Source organism: Ceratotherium simum, chromosome 35 (genome assembly GCF_057802395.1).
Source record: "Ceratotherium simum simum isolate JZ-2026a chromosome 35, ASM5780239v1, whole genome shotgun sequence".
NCBI classification, from domain to species: Eukaryota; Metazoa; Chordata; class Mammalia; order Perissodactyla; family Rhinocerotidae; genus Ceratotherium; species Ceratotherium simum.
The window spans coordinates 31741743-31766192 of record NC_141934.1 but is presented as its reverse complement, the minus strand read 5'-3'; the positions used below and the strand labels follow the sequence as shown (position 1 = coordinate 31766192).

Sequence of the window (24450 nt, the reverse complement as noted above, 5' to 3'; positions counted from 1 at the left end):
CAGCGCCTTGGGCTGAAACTCGGAGAGGGGCCAGGAGGGGCAGAGCTAGCCGTTTACAGCCCAGAAAGGGAAGAAATACCCAGAAGGGCAAATGGCACACAAGGACATAAAACTGCCGTTAGCTGTGTTCTCCCTTCCTCGAGCCAGACTCCTGGGCGGGACAAGGCCAGTGGGCCACCCCGCCCAGCCCACTGCACCAGGGAGCCGGTCACCTGGCCGCCAAGACAGGCCAGGGGCAATTCACCACCCCTCCCTACACAGGCCTCCTTCAGTCTCCACCACAGTCCCAGGGTGGGCAGTCAGGGCTGCCAGGTCTGCAGAGCTGGGTGTGCCCCTGCCACTCCCCGCTGTGTGACCTAGGGCCATTATTCAACCTCTCTGTGCCTTAGTTCTGCCATCTGCAGAAGGGAGTGGACGGTCCCCCGTCCACTCCCTTCAGCAACCCCATAGGGTTGCTGCTGCTACGTCACATACGGGCCAGTGTTGCCGGAGGCCTGGCTGCGCCGTGGGCCAGTCCTCAGCTCTCTGCTCCTCACACAAAAGCCCTGACCAGACACGTTGTGCCGGCTTCCCCGAGGAGGAGACCAAGGCCCAGAGAGGTTAAGCGACCATGCAGAGAGTGGACTCAGCATCCTGCTGGTACTCTTCTCTGTGCCTGGAAACAATTTCAAACCTCACAAAGCTGTGGGGAGGCAACGCGTGTCAGCCCGACCCTGACCTCCTGCGCCCAGGGAATCTCCTCCCCAAACCACGGCGGCCTCGTGGCTGGGTCTCGTCAGCTCTCGGCCACCTCCCAGCCTTATCCACAGGACCCACTGGGGTCTGCCATCCCACTACCTTCCTGTCTCCCCAGCCTCCCTGTTCTGGAATGTTCCTGCAGCTTTGTCGTCCATGACAGCGATGTCTGGGCACACACTGCCCACACCTTGTCTGTGTGTCTGACGACTCCTCAGGGCAGACCGAGGTCGTGGTGCTCAGCCAGCACACAGCCCAGCACCCAGGGACCCCTGCCCCTGGTGCTGCCAACGTCCCCGTGGGGCAACGTGCGAGCATCCTGCCTCCTCTCGGCCACCCAGGCCTCACAGCCCAGTGCCCATGCACTCAGAGCTTGGTCAGCAAGGCCAGAGCCTGCCCACGACCAGGTCAGCAAGGCCAGAGCCTGCGGCCCCATCCCCCACGTCCAGCGGCTTGATCCAGCCCAGAGACTCTGACTGGGACCAAAGGACACGATGGGTCAGCGAGGCGCACGGGCTGTGCTCCGGAATATTCCTGACTTTCGGGGAACCCCCTCCTGGCCTGAGCCCCTCCTGCAGATCTCATGGCGGGCTCAGCCAGAAGCCCCTCTCGAGGCAGCCCCTCAGAGCCTCTGCTCCTCAGGGCCACCCCAGGCCCCAAGATGGGGGTGCAGCCCCCAAAAGCCACGGGCCCTGCGTTGTGCGGCTGGCAGAGGTGAAGGAGAAGATGCAGACCCAGCGTCTCCAGCGGGGCCCCGGCGAGGGCGGGGCCTCCCGGAGGCGGGCCAGCCACACCCACGGAGGCCCAGGCCTCGGCCCGCCCTCCCGCCCGGGGCTGGTCCACCCTGGGCAGGACCCCACATCACGGGCCCTGGGACGCCAGCCTCACTCATTCTGTGCTGCTCAGCCAGCACCGAGAAGCCACCAGGTGTCACTGCTGTCACCCGTTGCATGGGCCTGTCTTGCCTCTGGGCCCCATGGCAAGCGTCACCAAAAGCAGAGGGAGGCGCCTGGGGGACTTTCTTCACTGCCCTGCTGGGGGAGCCTCTGCAAGAAGCCAAGTGCCTTACTCTGGTGGTTCTCAAACTGGGGTGCCTGGAGCAGCAGCAGCACCGGGAGCTTACTAGGAATGCAAATGCACATTTTCAGGCCCCACTCCAGACTTGCCGAATCTGAAACTCAAACCATGTGTTATCAGGCCCTCTGGAGGATTCTGGTGCAGCTCCAGTTGAGGCCCACAGCTCTGATCATTGCCAATCACCCCCACAAGCCACGCACTCACTGCTGGGGGACAGCATTTTGGATCGGCCTCAGGGCAGGATCCTTGCCTGAGAAGAGGAAGGCTAGACCTAGAGACACTGCAAGGACAGGAAAGGCCCAGTGCACGGCTGCCATGTACAGTTGTGCAGGTTGCTCACTGCACAAGGATACCCAACAAGGCAGGAGAGGAAGTAGGGGTTGAACTACAACCTACACAGCTGAAACGTGAGGAGGAAAGATGCCTCATTCCACTTCACACACTCACACAAGCTGTCTCCTCTCTGAGTTGGGCCCCAGTGCGGACACCTTATCCTGACTCTCATGGTGTCCTGGAGGAGGGGCAGGCTAGGGTCTGTCATCCCTCCTCAGGTGGCTCGTTTTAGTTCTGAAAGCTCCATTTTCCAGAAAATCCTGTAAAACTGAGTCCTGTGTCCTGGAAACCACCCGAATCCCAAACACACTGGGATGGCTGGTCACCATCCCATCAGACATCCTATGTCAGGACCCCAAACAGCCCAAGTTGGGTTCTGGCTGTCCTGTGGCCCTGCCTGCTTCTTAGCTCTCAGAAATGCTGCTGGCCAGCTATGCCTGGGGTCCAGGAATGCCATGCCTCTTTTTCCAGCTGGAGCTGGAGAGACGAGATCAGAATCCCTGCACCTTCAAGTCCATGTCCAGGCCAGAGGGTGCCCTGATTGCTCTGGGAGGGCAGGTGCCCACCCCTTGGCCTTGTGGTCCCATCCACCCACCCATCCCCTCATCCACCCATCCATCCACCCATCCATCCACCCATCCATCCATCCATCCACCCACCCACCCACCTATCCCCTCATCCCCCCATCCCCTCATCCCCTTATCCATCCATCCATCCATCCATCCATCCATCCATCCATCCACCCACCTATCCATTCATCCATCCACCCACCCATTCATCCATCCATCCATACAGGTATCCATTCATTCATCCATCTACCCATCTATCCATTCACCTATCCATCATCCATCGTCAATCCATCCACCTATCCATTCATCCATCCATCCACCCACCTATCCATTCATTCATCCATCTATTCATCTATCCATCATCCATCCATCCACCCCCATCCATTCATCCATCCATCCACCCATCCATCCATCCACCCACCTATCCATTCATCCATCCATGCATGCGCCTATCCATTCATTCATCCATCTACCCATCTATCCATTCATCTATCCATCATCCATCCATCAATCCATCCACCTATCCATTCATTCATCCATCCACCCATCCATCCACCTATCCATTCATTCATCCATTCATTCATCTATCCATCATCCATCCATCCACCCAGCTATCCACTCATCCATACCCATCCACTCATCCATTTATCCACCCATCTACCATCCACCCATCCATCCACCAATCTACCATCCATCCATCTACCATCCATTCACCCACCCACCCATCCATCCATCGACCCATCATCCATCCATCCACCCATCTATCAATTTATCCATACACTCATCCATCCACCCACCCACCCATCCATCAATCCATCCATTCATCCACTATCCACCCCTCCATCCATCTACCATTCACCCATCCACCCATCCATCCATCCACCCATCCATCCATCCATCCATCCATCCATCCATTCACCCATCCACCCATCCATCCATCCACTCATCCACCTATCCACTCACCCATCCATCTACCTGTCCACCCACCCATGCACTCATCCATCCACTATCCATCCGCCCACCCATCCGTCCTTTCTCTCGTCTATCAATTTGTCCATACATGCAGGCAGTCACCCACCCACGCATCCATCCATCCATCAATCCACCGACCAATCCATCCATTCACCCATCCACTATCCATCCACCAACCCAACCACCATCTACCCACCCAACCACCAACCACCCACCCAACCACCATCCATCCACCATCCACCCACCCAACCACCATCCATCCACCATCCACCCACCCATCTCTCCATCCACCCATCAATCCATCCATTCATCCGTCCACCCACCCAATGCTTACAAGTGCCTATGAGCTGGCTCTGCTCTGAGTAGTGAACTCAACAGACACAAGTCCCTGCCCTGCTGAAGCCTACAAAGAAGAAGCCAGTATGTGGTCGGCAGATGGCCACAGGTGCTAAGGAGGGACAAGAGCAGAGAAGAGGGATGGGGTCTCCAGGGAGGGCCTCACTGAGAAGGTGACACTTTTGAAGGGCGAGGAGGCGAGTCATGAGGCTATTGGGAAGAGCGGGGGATGGCACAGCAGGGAGCAATGGGGCTCCCTGGGGGAGCGGAGAGCCCTAACATGCCGCACCTGCAGTTTCTGCAGTGTAAATACTCACACCACGGCTGGTTTCAGCTACCAACAGTTGAACAACCAGCTTGCAATTCCCGAACATGTAACAGTTGGCTCTTGCAAGGTGGCACACTGCCAGAACATGCCCTCAGACTGGCGGGGCCAGGACTCCGCCTTCAGCCTGGTGGATATGTGGAAATAGGGCATTGCCCTCAAACTGGCAGGGTCAGGTCACAGCTCTCAGAAGGGTGGGAGAAGACACTTTTCTTAGACTAGCATGGTTAGGGCACTGCCATCAGACCAGTGGGGTTAGAACGCCACTCTCAGACTGGGGCATCCCAGGAGCACCTGGGGTCCTGAGCTTTCTGGCAGTAACAGTGAGGCCATAGCAGCTCGCCTGTGGAGATCCCCTTCCTGTGACCCATCACCAGGCTTCCCCCTCCCGTGACCCCCCTGCCACAGGCCACCCCAGCCTGGGCCCTGCTGTACATCTCAGGAGAAAGTGTCTGTCTCCCTGGCCAGCCGCCAAGGGCACTGGGCTGCAGACATGCAACATGTGCTTCCACTAAGCGATCACCCCCTTGGTGGGGTGTGGGGGGCGTGGAGGTGTGGAGGGGTAGGCGGCCAGTCCAGGGGGTGCTGCTGAGAAGGGGCCCAAGAGGCGGGACCCAGTGGTGCCCACAGGCTGCCCCCCTTGGCTGTACACCAGGTGCCTTCTCCGTGGGGGACAGGAAACCGTCCAGGCCTGGGACTCCCCGGGGCTGACCAAGGAGCCCCAGGCACCCCTCACTCCCAACAGTGAGCAAGCTCACTGGGACCCCAGCCCTACACCAGGAGCTCCAGAGACGAGCATCACAAGGACACGCAGACACGCAGGCACACGGAGAGCCCAGGACACACCCCACCTGCCCAATGTCCCCCAGATGGGCCCCACATCCCCTCCACAACACGGCCTCTTCCACCCACAACCATACACAACACCCACCCATTCCCAACACCCACCCTAGTGCTCCGCAAGCACACCACCCTGCTGAGGCCCTCAACTGAAGCAGGGTGTACACAAGGCCCCTATTACCCCTAGAGCCCCCACCCCCCGCCTTGTGCAGACAGAGTGCACTCGACTGCCGCATGCCTGCAAACCATCTCCGCAAATGCACAGGTCATCTTCGAGCTGTGCAGTGCACGACCTGAACAGTCACACGTGGCAGCCCTGGTGAGTCATACACTCACACCCCATCAGATGGTTTCACCCACAGACAAGCGCCATCCCTTGGAGCTCCTGGGAAAACACACGAGCTCAGACAGGGGCTCTGGGCTCTGGGTTCTGGGCTCTGGTGCTCTGGGCTCTGCCCCAGGCCTCTCCTCCCCCAGTGCCTGGCCTGTCCAGAGGTAGAAGGCACTCTGCCTGTGCCGGCCTCCAGGATAAGGAGGGGCCAGCCTGGCCTCCACACTTGCAGGCCTGGGAGGGGTGGGGGGCGGCCTGGCTGCTGCCCCCAGACCCTGGGGAATCCTGAGAAGGGGGCTGTGGCAGAGGCCATGCACAGACTCCCAGACCAGCCAGGGAACAAGCCCTGGGAGGGAACAGAGGCCCGGCGCTCGCCAAGCACAGCAACCACCCCCGGCCCCAGTCAGCTGGGCCACCGTCAGTCTGGTGGGAAGGGAACTGGGACCAGTGCTCCCGGCCAGCTCCACGACACCCCTGCAGAAACCGAGCAGGGGCTGCCAGCAGCCCAGGTGCCCCATCCCGCGTCCACACTCAAACACCCACCAACACGCATGTGCGCACACCCGGACACCCTGCTCCGGGCTACGCGGCGACCCAGGCCTGCAGTGAAGAGTCCCTTCCTCCCGGCCACTCCAGCCTTCACTCCCTGCTCCTCACAGCACCCCAACTTCTCAGGGAACCCCCTGTGCAAACCGTGCCCCTGGGGAGCTTTAAGGACCCTGGGCCTCCCAGGGTTTGGACACCGTGGGTCTGGGTCTCAGAGACTTTGCCAAGCCCCCCAGGGTGACTCTTGCCTGCGCCCAAGGTAAAGACGCCCCCTTGAGCAGGACCCAGCCAAAGGTCAAGCATGTGGCCCTAACCGGGGCCCTGCTGGCTGGCCTGAGAGGCCGGAGCTGTGCTCGTCCATGAGAGCGCCCTACCCCACAGTCCTTACTCCTTTAGCCAGATCCCTGGTGTCCAGCGTGTCCTGCGAGCCCCGAAGACTTCCACCAACCCTGGAGCAGGTGCCTGGCACGGATGGGGCAGGTGATGGCCCGTCCGTCCACCCCAAGCCCTCACAGTGGAAGGTCTAACTAAGGCTTGGGCCTTGCCAGGGTGTAGGGGCCCTCCTCCCCCCAGGGCCCCCTCTCCTCTGGCCCTTCTCCCCCATAGTCCCCTCCTCCCTGGACCCCCCAGCCCCTCTGGGTCCCCCTACTTCTTGGACCCCCTCTCCTCTGGTCCTGCCTCCCCCTATCCCCCCAATCCTCTCCCCTCCATATCCTCTCCCCCGAGGACCCTGCTCCCCCCTGCCCCTGCAACCCCTCTGGTCCCTCCCTCACTCCCCAGGGCTGTAAACCGCAGCTCTGCCCAGGAAGCCCCCTGTGTGACCCCAGGCCTGGCTGGCCCCCTGGACCCCCGACTACTTGCATTTTCCACCAGCAACAGGCACCCAGTTCCCTGGGGCTCAGTAGGGCTTCCAGATCCCGCTGAACCTGCACCCCCCGACCCAAGCTCCTGCACCTACACCTAAGCCCTGGAGGTCTGCACTCTCCATCCAGTCCTTCGTGAACCTGGGTAGGAGCTATCTCTGGAGCCTCGGTCCTCATGGCAGGGCCACAGGCAAGGCCGCCCAGGGAGGGGGTACTTCTGCAGACAGTGTACGCAAACCCACGCAGCACGGGGCTGGCAGGAGCATGCAGATGCTTGAGTGTCCAGAGCCCTCCCCACCCCGACAAGGCTGCCCGCACAGCCTCGGCTCTGCACACACTCAACACACCCCTCTTCAAGTCAACGCAAAGACTGTTTCAGGCTGGCGCCACCCGGCGGATGGCAGCGCCTACCGGTGAAGCATGGTAATGCAGCCACCTGTGAGACTAGCGGGCGAGCCGGCGGGAAGGAGGGAGTGCTCGGGGCTGTGAGTAGGGGTCAGAGGCTCCAGAAAGAGCGACTCGGTGATCCCTCTCCTTGGGGCTGGCTCACACCTCCTCGGTTATGAGTGTGGACCCTGCTTCTTCCAGAAACCCTTCCTGATACTCCCTCCACTCCCCCGTCACCCAGACTGGGGGGAGGGCCTTGAGGCTCCCACAGTGCCTAGCGTCCCTGAAAGTGAAGCGGGATCGCTGGCTGGCGTGTCGTCTCCTTGCATTAGACTGAGTGCCCAGTGGGCCGCGGCTGTCCTCTGTCCCCAACTACCCAGCTCAGGGCCTCGCACTGTGTGGAGGGGCTCAGGCAGTGCGTGGGGATGACCAGTGTCCCCACAGGCAGCATGGAGTCAGGGAGCAAGCTGCTGCCCTCTGAGGCTGGCCACACCCTGCCACTGCTCCACAATCTTCCACTGCGATTTGGACGGGTGGACGGGCAGATGATGGGTAGGTGGGTGGGTGGACAGACAGATGGATGGGTGAGTGGATAGATGGATGGACAGATACATGGATGGAGACACACAACAGATGATATAAGGGATGCTGGCTGAGTTGAGGCCACCACCCTAGGAGATGCATGGCCTGCAGGGTCCGGGGGACACAAGCTATGTGTGAGCCTTGCCTGTGCCTGAGTGTAGTCCTCTGTGCTGGGGGCAGGGGGAGCAGTGACCCCCCCCCGCCCAGAAGTGTATCTGAGTGGACTCTGGGGGGTGTGTACCACCAGAGCTGGAGCGGGGGTCCTCTGGGCTCCATCTCGCCTCTATCACTTTTTGGCTGAGCCACTCAGCCTGTTCAATCACTGTTCCCATCTGTCCAAAAGACTAATGACCTGATTCAAGCCGCCAGCACCTCCGTCCAGCTGCAACAGCCTCCATTTGTCCCCACGGCTGCCCGGCTCTCCTCCAGCATGAGTTTTTGAAATCATAAATCAGCTCATGTCACTGCACTACTTAAAACTCCCCCATGGTCCCTCTACAGGAGAGTGATGTCACACTTCTCCCTTCCCTGGGGCGCGGGGGGAGCCGCTCCTTGTCTCTCAGGCCGCCCTGATCCTGGATCTAAAGGAGCCCCCTTTCCCTGCTCAGGCAGGCCTGTTGTCACCTCAAAATCCCTCCACTTGTGTCACGCCTGTCTTCCTAACTGGAGTTGAAGCTTCACGAGGGCTGGGACTGTCATCTGTCTTGTTCACCGCTGCATCCCCACACCCAGACAGGGACTGACAAGCAGGCTCCAAGAACTAAGTATATGCCGAATGATGAGCCCTCCTTGCTGACCGGGAACTGTGACAGTACAGGTGGGGGGGTGCCTGCCACGTCCCAGGTATCCTCTCTCCTTCATCCTCCTCCCAACAGCGCCTGCCAGCAAGTCTCCCGGGCCGCGCAGGGCCCGGCACTCTGTTCAAGCGAGGGTCACGTCTGGGGAGGAGACTCAGGGGTCGTGGGCAGTCTCGGTCCAGCACCCCATGACCCAGCATCACCAGGCCAGGCCTCGCCCAGGAGGCAGGAGAAACCATTCTGTGAGCAATCAAGATACAGCAGTAATCACGATACGACGGCAAATACGCATACAGCACGTACCACGTGAATTAACTCTCTTTTCTGTCTCAGTAATCTAAGCCACATGTAGTATTACTGGGCTCCTCATTTTACAGATGAGGAAACAGGCCCAGAAAGAAGTCAGCTGCTCGAGGCCACTAGGTAGGAGGCGGTGCCAGGGTTTGAGAGTGGATGTGGGGCGGCAGAGCCTGGGCTCCTCACTGTGGAACTGCCCTTGGAGGGCACAGCTGCAGCGGGCGGGCAGCCACCCCTGGGCTGGAAGAGGAGCTGAAGCAGCACACCCAGGCCGGTTCTCCAGGCCAGCACAGCAGGAAGGACCGCACAGAGCAGCAGGGAGGATCGTGCAGCAGCAGGGAGGACCACAAGGCACGGCAGGGAGGACCGCAGAGTGCAGCAGGGAGGCCTTCGGAGTGGCCTAGGAAACCCCATGCGCCAGCTCCCCAAGCTACAACCAGGCGTGAGGGCGGGTGGAGGTGGGAGAAACCATTCACTTTAACAGGAGCCAGACGTTCCCACGGGCAGCCAGGACCAGTGCAGCTCAGACCTCACTCCAGTTAACTCACCAACCCTGAAACTCCGAGGGAGGAAAGTCATCACCCCACTGCACAGGGGAGAAGAACGAGGCCCTGAGGAGCTGAGGCCAGCTCCCCACCAGGACACTCACCTGGCAGAGGCCGGGTCCCTCTGGGAGGGACTGCCCAGCCCAGTCTGGCAACTGTCTTGTTAGTGACTAGAAAACCCCCAAACGGGCACACAGTATTGACATGGCAAGACAGACGAGGCGAGAGCATGGATGGGCCAACACGGAGCGTCCAGAACTCTCCCTCTCTCTTCTCTTCCTCTCCCTGTCTCTCACTCTCTCTGTCTCTGTCTCTCTCCCTCAGCATTACCAAGGCCTCAGTGGCCCAGCACTCCGCCAGGCACGGGGTACAAGGCCTGGCTGGGGTGCAGATGAGAAACGGGGCAGTCACCACACCAGGGAGAGGGGACTGAGAGGGCACACGGCATGGTGGGGAGAGGGCCTGCAGGTAGGTGGGTGGCGTGGTTCGGGAGCTGAACCACAGGGTGTCAGCCAGAAGGAAGGCGGGGGCAGGCCACAGAGGGCCTCGCGGGGCACGTCCAGGAGTCAGGACTCCACCGTGAGGGGGCAGGGCACCTTCCAGGAGGCTTTCAGCAGGGGAAGGACATGCTCAGATGGGCTCCTTAGAGGAACCTCACCCCCCGCAGACGGGCAGGGAGACAAGAGAGGGCAGGCCAGGGGCGGCTGCCGATGCTGTCTTCCAGGGAGGGGTCAAGGTCAAGGGCAGATTCCAGAATGATCCGCCTGGGTTTGAATCCTCGCTCAGCCTGGGTTCAGCGTCACCCTATTTGTCTTGGGCAAGTCACTCAGCTTCCGCTTTTTTGTTGCTTCAGTCTCCTCATCTGGAAAAGGGGAATAACAACATGCTGCCTCCTGGTGTAGTGACGTCAGCACGGTGACCAGGGATCCACCGAAGCTGCTGCTAGGAGAGCCATGAAAGGACGCGTCATGAGGCCGTGGGGTTGGTGGGCCAGTGGGGCAGCGATGGGCTGGCACGGACACGGATGCCCAGATCACAAACTCAGTCCCCTGAACAGACACAGGACTCGGCAGACCGTCTGCTCAGCTTAGGTCGGTTTGGGTAAGCTGTATTCTTCAAAAAATGTGTCCATTTCACCTAAGCTGTTGAATTGCTGGAATGAAATGGTTTCTGCCCCTCCCTTTCTAGGCCCGCAGCTCCCGAGGGGCATCTCCTCTCGTTCCTGATGCTGGTTCTGTGTTCTCTCCTCTCCTCGATCCAGCCGGCTGGACATTACTCAGTACTGTCGACATTTCCAGAAAATCGACATGTGGCTTTGTTCATTTTTCCTGTTGTCTGTTTCCATCAGTTTCTGCCCCATCTGCATTATTTCCTCCCTCCTTTAGCTGTACAGTCCTCCCCTCAAGCCTCGTCAAGTCGTTGATTTCAGGCCCACCTTCTTTTCCAAACCAGCACGGGGAGCAGGTCTCACCCTGAGCACAGCTTTAGCTGCAGCCCATACATTCTAATGATGAATTTTTATTTTCATTTGCTTTGAACTATTTTCTAATGAAACCCCATCCAGAGGGACATTTAGAAGGTGGAAGCAAAGGACTGGCCTGGGTGGCGGAGGGCAATGAAGACGACTCGGTCTCTGGTCCCATCACCTAGGCAGACTTGAGGTTCAGCGCTGAAATGAGGGGAAGATCAGAGCCCCATGTCTGGCTGTCCGTGCTCAGTGAGGGGGCTGTGGCACCTGATGGAGGCGCCAGGGCACAGGACATGCAGGCCTGCGGCTCAGAGGGCAGGTTCTGGGCTGACGCGCGCTTGGCCCAATGGTGGGGATTCAAACCTTGGACTGGCTGAGCGTGAGAATGAGAAAACCAACCAGAGCAGCAAGTGTGAGAAGAGAGAACTCATGAGGGGCACGTCTCTCCGGACCCTCCCCAGGCCTCATCGCCTGCTTTGAGGCAAGGGCTCCTGGGCACCGACGTGCAGCCAGCGTGAACCAGGAAGGTCCATCCCTGTAAGATACACGCTGCCTTTCCAAGACTCAGTATAAAAAAAGCAAAATATCTCACTGGTAATTTTTATACCGACTGCATGTTGAAATGATACTATTTTGAATATAGGGAGTTAAAGTATATTATTAAGATTAATTTTGTCTCTGCTTTTCACGATTTTAATGTGGCTATTAGAGCATCTACAATCCTGCGTGTGACTCCCATCAAGTCCTATCAAACGCTGCTCTGAGCTTCGCCTGCAGGGTCAGAACCTCCTTCTGACAAGGTCCCTGGGGCCCCTCCAGGGGTTTGGGTGGTGCCGCTCTGTCTCGGGCCCCCCAAACCCAGGCCTGGGACAGGCTTCTTGCCAGGTCCCCCAGGCAAGGGTGGGCGGCTGGACACGGACACCATCTCCCTTAGAACTACCCCGCTCAGGTGAGCTGCCGGGGATGTCTTGTGATCATTGCAGCCTCTGGCCAGGGGAGGAGGGCTGGCCGGCTTCCCTGTCCAGCCAAATGTCAGTGCAGCCGGACGCACGCAGCCTGAGTCACGCTCGGCAAGAGCAGAGCTCCCGGGGCTGGGGTGATCCGCGTTGGTCAGACTGCCTGGAACCTTTGGTCCTCACTGCCTGGAACACTGCCCGGCGACACAGCTGCTGATAGAATCCTCGTTCAGCGAGCGGTGGGTAGAGGGCTCATCCTCTGGGGTGTTTCCAACGTGAGGGGCAGGTCTGGTCTGAAGTGTCGGGGCCAGGCCCACCCAGAGAGCACCTCTCTGCTCAGAGGCCCACAAGCACACACACACGAAGAAGTGGCACGGCAGCAGACAAGCTCTTCTCCACGAGCTCTGCCAGCCTGGACTGGGTGCCCCAGGTGGAGGTGGACCCCTCCAAGGACTGGGAACCCGATGGGTCACCCACGCCTGTGCCCTCCCCTCCCGGGCTGCCCGCCTTCCACCAGGCGGATCTCAAGGGGTCTCCTGAGGAGGCACCTGCACAAAAAACCCCGTCTCGGTGCCACCTTCCAGGGGACCAACACAGACACCCCCTCCTCCATCCAACAACAAACCACAACCACCAGCACCGTCGTCCTCACTCGTCATGGTCAGGGGCTCTGGCACCGAAGGCTCGTGTTCCTTCCCCACGGCCCAGCCTGCAGATGGAGAAGTGGAGGCAGGGGCCTGCGCAGGGCGGGCGGTGGGGTGCTGCAGGGCTCAGAGGAGGGGATGCCCCAGCAGAACACGGCACTCAGGGTCTGGTCTCCATCCGAGGGGTCTCTGGGGCAGCATGAGGCCTCCCGCAGACCCCCACCACACCCCTCAAAGACTCACTCCAACCCCACTCTTCAGGCCAGGCAGCCCCCACTCTCCCCGTGATGGGGGGGGCCATACCCCACACCCCTGGCCTCGGGGGCAGATCAGCCGCCCAGGCCCGAACTTCTGCCTTAGGCCACACAAGGCCCACACAGCTGCCCCTCTGGCCAGCAAGATGGCTCATAAAATTAGAATTATTCACTGTTTCAAAACTGCCAAATCCACAGAAAAATGTAGGTTTCCAGCTGCTTTCAGAAACATCAAAGATCTGGCCACGCAGGACCTGCATTTCTTCACGGCAACACAGTCGGCAGCGGTCCCTCAGGACACGGCACGCATGGTCCGGTCCCCCCATGGCAGCTGGTGCCTCCCTGAAGTACAGTGTACCCTCAGGGTCCCAGCTCTTCGAACCCAAGGCCAGCCGTGGCCACAGCGGGTCATGCGGGCCTTTGCAGCCCCTCTGGGCTCAGATGGAACCCGAACCCCTTCCTCAGCAAGCGATCACGAAGCAAACAGTGGGGGATCCAAGGCCCCACCCCCACCCTATGCTCACCGTGGGTTTCACCCATGGGGGTGCTGGTTCCACATGGGGAGCGGCCCCAGGCCCTGGCCTCATGGACCCCACGGGCCCAGTCCAGGAGACTGTGGTCTCCACCCTCTTCTCTGCCGGCCGGCACCCTGTCAGGTCTGTCTACCCCACTAAGTGGCACCAAAGAGCCACTGCCAATACTCCCAGAGCAGAAAGGCCTAGAGGCAGTGGCTGCACCTGTCCATACCAGCCCTGGCCAGCCCGCCCGTGGGCCTCACCCAGACCTGAGCACGCACGGGGACCATGACCAAGATGCTCACAATGCCTCTCAGGTCAGGAGGGCTCCGGGGGGCGGGGGGCCTGAATCCTTGCCACCCTCAGCAGTGACAAGAGAAGACGGGAACATGAGGGGTCAGGAGGTGCCAATCCTGCCAGCGAGGGAAAAGGGTGACTATGGTGAGCTGGAGTTCTCCAAGCCCACACCACACAGCACACGAGCCGTGTCCAGGCCCCTCCCCGGGCCGCCATCTCGCTGCTCAGTCAGACCATAATAAAAGAGAGGCAACTCCAGAAGCGCAGAAAACCACTTGTCGGAATCAATCACTTCACGTACGACACACGCTCATCCATTAAATTACAAACTGATGCTGTTATAAAAATAATGGCACTGCACTTTTTATTTTCTTTAATCAGAAAAATAAGCCCCGCGTTTCTGGGAGGGAAACCCTGGGTGAGAACAGATGCCTGCAGGCCCTGCTCCTGGTGTCAGGCTGCAGGGCGGACCCTGAGGGCCTCATTAGCAAGTGGGGAGAGGGGAAGGCCTGGGCCTAGAAACCCGCAGCACCTCTGTGGCCTCCATGAATGGGGTCCGTAGTGGAAGCGACCGTCACAGCTGGGTGAGACCCAGCGCAGAGAGCAGGAGCCCGGCCAGTGCACCCCTAAAAGGCCGATGCTGCTCTCCAAAAAGGGCTGCAGCTCCCTCCCCCAGCACCCCCAAAGACTGGAGAGTCAAAGCTGAGCTTCTGCCTCGTGCCCAGGACTCTGGGAGCACCAGGGTGCGGCTGCCCTGGGCCAAGGGTCTGGGGCAAGGGATGGGCGACCCCTGAGCGTGGGTACGGGAGGCGGGGGGCAGAGAAAGCTCTGTAGTGTGAGGTCTGTCCTGACAGAGGACATCCTGGGGGACCGACAGCCAGAAAGCTGCAGGGGCCAAGTAGGAGGCCAGGAGGGGCATTCCGAGAATGGCCGGGCCCTCTTGGTCCAGAGCTTGCGTGGACAGGAGAGTCTGCCCCTTGCTGCAGTGCTCGGCCACTGAAACGAGGCAGAGTCATGGGGCGAGCTCCCTGTCACCAGTAGCTCCTACTTGACCACAGATGGCCCCGAAAGCCCCTAGCATCCCCTCCTCGCAGTCACAGGACCCTGGAGGTAGACACACATCACCCTTCGCCAAAGGGGAGGTGTGCGGGACCTGAGGCCTGGCTCCCGCTGTGCCCACACTCTGCCTGGGGGCAGGGGACACACACTGGCCAGAGAGGTGGGGCCCAAGGAGGGCAAGGCCTGCAGCTGGACGCCCCCAAATCACACACACACACGTGCCATGTACACGCACATACCGTGTACACGCACACATGCACACCACATACATGCATGTAGTCACACACACACTCACTGGGCAGCACACCTGGGGCGGGCCTGTATGGAGACTGACATACAAGGACACGTGGGAACTTAAGAGACACTGAGGGACCCCCCCCCCCAAACCCGAGCCCTTGGGGGTCGCTGTGCTCCCTCTCCCAGGGGTGTGCACGTCACAAAGCAGCGGGCACGGTGGAAGCAGGCATGGCAGGGGGCGGGAAGACGCTGAGGGTCCTCTCCTTTCTTCCTGGTGTGGGCAGGCCTCAGTCTCGTGGCGGCCCTGCGGGGAGGCTCTCGCCTCTGCTGAGCCTCAGTTTCCAATCGCAAACAGCCTGGCCTGTCTGGAGGCCTCTGGCCAGTCTGGCAAAGCATCTCAGGCTGCAGGGTGAGGCCGCCTCGGCCCTGGCCCTGCCCTGCGCGGCCACACCTGGGTGGTCTGGAAAATAGGCATCAGGCTCCAGGGCTCACGGATGGGGCCTGGCGGGCCACTGCGGGGGTGGAGGATCGAGTCCGTCCTGACCTCAGGGGCCGGCAGGGACGACCCAGGGCCAGGAGTGAGAGTTGGGGCTGGCGGGCCCGAACCAGGTCCAGCAGGGAGCGCCGTGGCTGGCTCGGAAGCCCCAGGAGAGGTCGGCGGGGTGGGGGGGGCCGTCCCAGGAGCGATGGGCGCTCGGGGATAGGGAGTAATGGCTGGGGTTTGCAGGGCTGACCCGGGCCCAGAAGTGACCGCAGAGGCTGGCAAGGCTGTTTTGGGCCCATGAGCGGCCGCTTTCTTCGGCACGGCTGTTCTGGGCCTAGGAGTGGCCGCTTTTGTCGGCACGGCTGTCCACGGCCCAGCAGTGAAGGTTTGGGGGGGCTGGGCTGCTCTGGGGCTTCAACTAATTGCTGAGGCTGACTGAGGCCCAGCAGTGACCGCCGGGGGCGGCTGGGCTGGCCTAGGAGGGACCTTCGGGGTTGGCATGGGGCTAGGAGCGCCTGCCGGGGGCAGCAGCACTGGCCTGAGAGTGAGCTGGTAGGCCGGTGGCATGGATGCAGCATGAGGAGCGACTGTGGGGGCTGGCACCGCTGTCCTGATACCCTGCTGGGCTGACCATGGGGACATGGGGCCACACACGACCACATAGGCCAGCAACGGTGCCAGAGGGCCAGCAGGGACCGCAGGGGCCGACAGAGGTGGCACGGGGCCAGGAGGGACCGCAGGGGCCGACAGAGGTGGCACGGGGCCAGGAGGGACCGCAGGGGCCGACAGAGGTGGCACGGGGCCAGGAGGGACCGCAGGGGCCGGTAGCGCTGCCACGGGGCCAAGAGGGAGCGCAGGCGCCGGCAGCGTTGCCTGGGGCCTAGAAGTGCCCAACGCGGCCGACAGGGCTGAGCCAGGAGTGACCGCTGGGGCCGGCAGTGCTGATCTGGGGCTGGAAGCAGCCGCTGGGGCCGGCAGGGCTGACTTGGGCCCTGAAGTGACCGCCGGGGCTGGCAGGGCTGTCTCGGGCCCAGAAGTGACCGCTGGGGCCAGCTACGCTGACCCGGGACTGGCCGCTGGGGCTGGCAGGGCTGCCCGGGGTCCGGGAGAGCCCGACGGGGCTGGCAGCGCTGACACGGGGCTGGGAGTGACCCCTGGGGCTGGCTGGGCTGGAGCTGCTGCTGGTGCTGGGCCGGGCCGTTCTGGTCCCAGTGGTTGGCTGGGAGCGGCCCCCCTTCTGGGGAGCACACCTGCATGGAAGAAAGAGCACGTGTCCACCTGGGCAGGTGTGCCTGTAGACCCCCCATCCAGCCCCGGCCCCTGAGACATGCTGCCCCCTCACCAGCAGCCCAATCCCCAAGGGAGTTGAAAGTGGAGTGTGAAACACCAAGAAGAACCCCTCTCTGAAAAGAAGGCGCAAACCAGTGAGCCCCGAAGAGGAAAGCAGCTACAGTGCTGAGCCAACACCTAGGACAGAACCCTATGCTCCGGGAGAAAGACCCTGTACCCAGTCTCCCCGCCCCACCCCAGCTGGGCTCAGGGTGACGGCAAGGACGCCACTCCCACTGAGGGCCTGCTCCTAGCAGCTGTAGAGGAGGGGCCCCAGGTGGGTGGGGTTGCCCCTTGCACCTGGACCACCAACCACAAGTCACGTGACTCCCTCCCCCACGCCTTGCAGACACACTGTGTTTCACATCAGTGTAGCAGATGGAGAGCACCTGGCGATGAGCCTGGTCCTCACGCATTACAGACACACTGGACACCCCGTGGTCGGCGGAGCCTGACAGACGCAATAGGGAAACGGGGCCGGCCTATCAGCGGGTGCAGCTTCCCATCCCACCCGAGCACACGCTCCCCCCTGTATTCCTGAGCTCCCAGCCTGGCACGGCCTCTCTCTGACTGTGACTCACCTGGGGCAGGTCTCCCGCGTCTGCTCAGGACCCAGGCTCATGGCGGGCGGCTGCCCCAGGCCCCAGTCCACATATGCCCCATACCCCATGCCCAACAATGATGGAGCACGTTGCCAGGCAGGCCCAGGTGCCAACGGGTGGTGTCCAGGTGCTGGTGTGGCCCCGAGGGCGCCAGGGGGAATGGGGCACAGAGCTCTCAATTCTGAGTGGGGGCGGGGCCCAGTGCTCACCTGCTTTGTGGGCTGCAGCGGGACCTTCTTCTTTCCCCGGTCACAGGCAGGCTCCAGGTCCTGCTCGGGGCTGCCCACCTCCAAGGGCCGCCCGTTCTCACTTGGCTCTGCAGACGGGCAGTTTTCTGACTCCCGGGGCTTCTTAACGAGGCGACGTTCCCATTTCTCCTTCCTCTCATGTGGCTTCAGGGCCATGTCCTTCTGTCGGGTGAGGAATGACAAAGCCAGTTAATCAGCAGTGACACAATTCCACGTTATCCCACCAGTGACACCACATGAGACAACCCTGTGATTTGAAAGTAGGGTCCTGGGCATGTGACAGCACCTACGTGGAAATGCTGGGCCCTCCAAGTGGGCTGTCAGGTCATGACTTACACCTTGGCAAAGAGCCTCCCATCCTGGGAGGGCCAGATCTGAGGGGGAACGAGGGGAGATGGATGGACGGGTTGGGGACAGATGGGTCAGATGAGCGTGGGTGGGCCTGTCAGGACCAGGGAGCCAGAGAGGGTGATGTTGGAATAAAGCTGGATGGGGAGTGAGTTTCCCAAGGAGCCCTCGCTAGTAATGGGGGGCCCTAATCCTTGGCCCAGCATGGAGCTTCTTTGCCCAAGCTCAGCAGGAAGCAGGTGCCAAGACTGATAGCTGCTTTGGCCTTGGTGAGGCATCAACCTTCCTGGGGGTGCCCCTTGAATTCCTGGGCTGAGGGCCATCACTGGCATAGCTGACCACAGGCAGAGACAGTCCAGCTCCAGCTGCCTCCACCCCGGGGCCTGAGCCACCTGCGGGCTTATCCACCCAACTCCATGCAGCCCAGAATGCTGGTGCTGTGCAGTCCTGTCTTGGGAGAGAGGTCCCTGTCTCAGCTAGGTGTGCAGACCTTCAGAGACCCCAGACCCCTTCCATAGAACAGGGACCTATGCCCACCTTGCTCACAGCTGCACCCAGTGCCCAGAGCAGGGCCTGACACAGCGGATGTTTAATAAGTCTGTGCTGCACTGATGCCAACAATGGCAGCATGATCACTCATGCCCCATTGGCGGGGGGCCAGCACGATGGTGCACAGCTCCTACTATGCAGAAGAGATCCTGGACCCACCTCACCTGCAGCCCTTCCAACGTGCCTGGAGCCCAGAAGAGCCTGGTTTACTGGTGGTGAGCAGGCGAGGTGTCGCCCACTGGCCTCTCCCTTGGGTCCATGGGTTGCCGAAGAGGAGGGAGGGAAATGGCAACAAGGGACCCAGAAGATTCTGAAAGCACCCGCCCAAGGGGGAGGGGAGGAGGAAGGTCTGAATGAGGGCAATGCCGACACGTCTACCCACAGCTGAAATGCTGCCCCACATCCCAGGTAATACCCACACATCCCCACAGGAAGTGTCCCCAGGTGACACCATCACAGTCTCACAAGTATCCCCAGGTGATACCCTCACAGCCTTGTGGGAAGTGTCCCCAGGTGACACCCTCACATCCTCACAAGAAGTATTCCCAGGTGACACCCTCACATCCCCACAGGAAGTGTCCCCAGGTGACAACCTCACAAGAGGTATCCCCAGGTGATCCCCACACAACCCCACAGGAAGTGTCCCCAGGTGACACCCTCACATCCCCACAGGAAGTATCCCCAAGTGATACCCTCACACTCCCCCACAAGTGTCCCCAGGTCACACCCTCACATCCCCATGGCAAGTGTCCCCAGGTGATACCCTCATACCTCCACAGGAAGTGGCTCCCAAGGACCCAAGGGGATCTGGTCAATGCAACCAGCAGCGACCATGGTGGCCTCTCCCAGAGCTGGCCTCTGCTCTCAGGTGGGCGCCTGGCTGGGGCCTCAGAGGCCTCAGCTCACCTGGGCAGGTGGCAGGAAGGACCAATGTCCCAGTTTGTCATGATCCCCTGGCCTGGAGGTGGGGACAGGGACACATTGTGCTTGCCACGTGAGGCCCTCCGACCTAGAGCCAGGAATTGCCTCAAGATGTCCCCCCACACCCCTCCTCCTGCCCAGTGAGAGGGGCCCACAATTCCCAGAATTAGTGAGGGGCACTGAAGAGGCTGGCCAGACTAGAGCTGTCCTTCCAGGCGCAGAAGCCTCCATGACTACCCCGCCATGTGTGACCCCCAGCCTGGGCTGGGAGCAACCATGCACAATTGTAGGCTGACTGACCACCCGCCTCTGCAGCTGCACATGGGGCAGCAACAGGCTCATCCTCTCTTAGGGTGGGACCCTCCGTACTCCCAGGATTCTCCCCTAAGGGGTCCAAACCCACAGTCACACAGACCTAGGGCTCACAGCAGGACTCAAGGAAGGACAGCTTCCCCACGGCCTCTCCCCAAGGGGCTTGGAGCACCCCTTGACCTCTGACCCCAGAGTGAGGGCTGGCGTGCGTACCCTCCTGTACGAGGTCGGGGGGGCCGGCCCTGAGGGGCAGCGGGAAGGGAGAGGGAAAGGAGAGGGAAGGGAGAGGGACGGGTGAGCCAGCAGGGCTGGGGGCTCCTAAAGGTCAGCCAGGCCGGGAGGGCACAGGCGGGGCATTTGTCCTGGAACATCTGTGAGGGTGGAAACCCTCCTTTGCCAAAGCTGTCTCCCCAGCCTGGAATTCAGGTCCCAACTGATGACCAGCTTAGCCCAAGCCACGTGGCTCTGCCAAAAGCTCCACGGGCTTCCGCCTGGGCAGCAGGTGGAACCTGATTTCCTGGAACAGGACAGACCCTTCCCCACGCTCACTCTCCGGGCTATCAGACCCCATGGACACCCACAGGCCGCCTGCGTTTCTGCGGCCTCTCCTGGAGCCCCGGGCAGATGCCCTCGACCCTTCTCTGAACCAGTCAGAGCACCAGCTCATCTCAGGAGGCCACTCTTCCCCACGCCCTGACAGAGCCTCTGCTGATCCCAGGACCTCCCAGCCCCTGCCCTGCTATATGTATCAGGCCAACTCCAGGCTCTGTGGGTCCCCCTACCCCTGCACTCATTAAACTGACAGTGAGCACCGACTGTATGCCAGCTTAGCTCGAGGCATCAGTGACCAGCTCAGGAGGGAGCTGGCCCACCAGACAAATTGCCGTGACACCCAAACGGACAGGAGGGTAACACAAGCAGGGAAGCCGAAGGGAAGGGGCCCCCTTCAGAGCTGCTCAGGGAGGACCCTTGGGCAGGGCCTGGGGAGTCTCCCAGAGAGAGCAGTGAGTACAAAGGCCTGAGGTGGCGAGGAGCTCCATGCTCCCTCTCTCGTGCCCACCCCCCCAGACTGGGATGACAGGCAGGAGGCTCTACCAGTCAGCACCTGGCCCTGCATACGGCCACAGGCTTCCCCAGGAAGAAAACCGAGGCTGTCCCTGCCATGACGAGAAAAGTCCTGGTGAAGACAGCAGCTTGCTTCCCACATGTGGTAAGTACGTACTTAATACTTGTTGACTCCTGGTACCCCCGTGACAAGTGAGTACCGTCGTCCCCCCTTACAGACAGATCTAAGGCCCAGAGGGATCCAGCAACATTGCTGCTCACCTATCCCACGATGGCGGGGCCCATCACTCTAATTCGCTGCTATTTCGGGCCTCCTGCCCCGGGCAGGTCTCACTGCTAACAGGCCAATCCCACACAGGCCCGGGAAGCAGTGAAGTCCCCACAGTCCCTACCTGTCCACCCTGGATGCTGCCACCCGACCACAGGGCACCAGGCTGCATGTCTGCTACCTCATAACCTCACTGCCCAGCCTCAGGTTCCCCACCTGGACCCAGGCCCCCATCATGGCGCAGAAGGTGGGCCCAGCAGACTGCAGTCAGGCCTGCAGAGAAGAACCACAGTAAGACCTCAGGCAACATGCTCTAACGGGTGTACTGGTCAGAGCTCTCCAGAGAAACAGACAGACAGGATGTGTATACAGGAAGAGCTTTATTATGAGGAGCTGGTTTCATGATTGTGGATCTGCCCTGGGCCCTAGAACCTAGAGACCCAGGAGGGCTGATGGGGTAGTTCCAGTCCAAAGGCTGGAAAAAACCCATGTCCCAGTTCAAGGCCTTCAGGCAGGAGTAGCTCCCACTTCCTTGGGGGAAGGTGGGAATTTTTGTTCTCTTCAGGCCTTCAGTAGATTGGATGAGGCCCGCCCACAAGGGGGAGGGCCACCTGCTTCACTCAGACTTAAACGCTAACCTCACCCAGAAACACCCTCATAGGCACCCAAAACAATGGCTGACCAAATGTCTGGGCCCCTGTGGCCCAGCCAGGTTGAGACAACATTCACCATGCCGAGGGCAGTGCAGGGGCCACCTGCCGTGCACGCGGGCGTGGTGAGGGGTGGGGGCTTCAAGGCACTCCACGATGCACACGCACACACACTCACACTCATGCACACAAGCACACGTTCACTGGCACACACACACCCAGCCTCCACGGCCTGGGCAGTGGGCTGGATCAGAGTCCCTGAGCAGGACATATCTCTGCCAGGCCCTTCTCTGTACTGCGGCCGCACTGGACAGGCCCTTGAGCCCCACCCTGCTCGGCCCTGAGAGTCGGCCTGTCAACTCCCACATGCACACAGCATGCACCTCTATACCTCGGAGCCCCCCACAGGCTGCCGAGACCTTCTTACTGCCACAGAAAGCAGCGAGTTATCTCTCCTCAGCTTCCCATGGGCCACTTCCTTCCGGAACGAGCATCCTGCCCCATGTGACCTGACCCCGCGACACGCACTTCCCAAGTCACTGCGGGTTTAGCCTCACTTTTACAGGGAGCCACTCATTCTGAGAGAAGGAGCAGGAACTGCTCTAGGGCCGTCCAGGGCCGCTTCTGACCCAATCGGGTAAAATCACAGAAACCGCCCGGGGGACGAGCTCTGAGCTCTGGAGTCTGGGCCCTGGAATGAGAACGGGGCTCTCCGTGTGTGATCTGCAGTATGCGCACACACAGAATGTGCTAACGTTCCATTACTAACCACAAACAGCCCACCCCACGGGGACACCTAGCTGGGCCGGGACCTGTCTTGCTAACGAGCACTTGTGACCAAAAGAGACAGACGGGGTAGAGGGATGGAAGGGCAGAGGCAGAAATGTCAACCGCACAGCCAGGTGGCAGGTGCTGCACACAGACCCTTCCTCCAGGTCCTGCCTGGGCCCCTCCACGGTTCCGGAAGGGCCTCAGGGCAACTCCAGGCCATCTCTCAAGACAAATCCAGTCACCGAATCACCTGTGCGGTGAAAACGACGCATTTGTCAACAAGTCCTTCAAATTTATCACATTTTTTGTAAAACTGTTTTGGCATTTTTTTGTTTTTTTTTTTTTAAAAAAACACACGAAAATCAAAAACCAAGTAGATTGTCAGAACCCTTGAAACATCAGTGCCTGGGCCCCCTCCCTGGCCTGGACTGGGTCCAGCTCTGTCCTGACCACAGCCAGATGTCCCTGCTTTCCTGGGCCAGAGGCAGCAGGCCATGGCGGGTGGGTGCAAGCAGGTCAGGCCCCAGGGCAGGAGCTCCTGCATCTGGAAGCAGCGGGGGAGCGGGGAGGCCATCTGCCCCTAGTCCAACCGAGGGTGAGCCAGTGGGCAGCAGGCGTCGGCCTGTGCAGACAGAGGGGACAGTGAGACCACAGGCTATCTTCTCCTGGCTTACGCAACCAGAAGACCATGTGTACACACGTCCTGGCTCCAGGAGAGGCCACGGTGTTTCCCACCTGAAGGCTCAAGAGGATGAACTCTGAGCCGCCAGCCCCGCCAGCTCCCTCTCCTGGAAGGAAAATCACCATCTCAGCAGGATTTCGCAGGAGCAGGGCTCACTGGGGTCCAGAAGCAGCCGCTCCAACACTGAGCCAATGCCCTGAGAATGGGCCCAGACATCCTTGGGCTTCAGGAAGCAGACCCCATGCCGCGCATCCTAGGGGTCCTCGGTCACCACAGCACTCAACAATTCCTGCCGTGGGGCATCAATGGGACGCATCTGCACTGCACTGCACTGCACTGCACAGCTGGTGAGCGTGAGCTGGCCCCTTGCCTGGCACCCATAGCTGGGGCTAGCCTTTGCCTGTGATGCCGACCCTGTGGGAGCCTGTGCCGGTATCAGAGGCTCACTCACACTCAGGCACATGCAGTGCCACGGTTATGCCCCTGCTGGGCCTGCGCTGAGAGTGCCGGCTCTGCCCAGACAGCGAGGCTCGGGGTGGCCTAAGTTTCCTCATCTGCAGACTGGAGTGGCAGCTGTGCCCAGGCCGTGGTGAGAGCTGAGGCGGAGCCCCAACGACGACTGCCACAACGAGGACCCCAGGGAGGGCTGCAGCCAGAGAGAGAAAGCAGAGCTACAGTCCGAGAAAGCCTCTGCAGACCTGCGGGGAGGAGTGAGGCCGAGGCATGCGGTGGGCCCATGTCTAACACCCAGGGCGCTCGGTCTGCCGAGCGCGTCACCAACAGCTGCTCGTGGATCCACACTGCGACCCCACAAAAACAGGTGCTAGGAGTGCCCCAGTGCACAAATGGGAAAACTGAGGCACTGCCAAGGCTGCAACAACAATTTGGGTGAGCCAGGAGGAACTCCAGCAGCCCAGGGCCTGGGGTCATGTCTTTGGGTGCTCTGTCCACTGGCGCTCCAGGACACCCCACCGCCAGCCCTGGGGGCTGCCAGCTCCCATCGTCACTACAGGAGTCAGAGGCTGTGAGCAAGGAGACCCCAAGGGGAGTATCCAGGGCCTTCGGCCGCTGGCCACCCACAGATCTCCCTGTACAGCCCTCCTGGGTCACTGTACACCTGTCAGTGCACACCGACAGACGGACAGACATGGCTCTGCAGTGAAGCCCCCCAGCACCAGGCCCCTGGACCCTCCCTGGACCACCTGATGCCAAGAACTCACTGACAAATTTTCCTGTAGCAATTTCACATGACTATT

At 60.8% G+C, this 24450-nt stretch overlaps 1 protein-coding gene across 1 annotated transcript in view; it reads right to left on the bottom strand.

The window, feature by feature from the left end:
* The window catches only part of FBRSL1 (fibrosin like 1), a 91212-nt gene that overhangs the window by 54074 nt on the left and 12688 nt on the right, over positions 1 to 24450 (bottom strand). Inside the window, 1 exon segment of the mRNA XM_087423524.1 lies at positions 17590 to 17790. Within this exon segment, the coding sequence (XP_087279650.1) occupies positions 17590 to 17790 (201 nt within the window).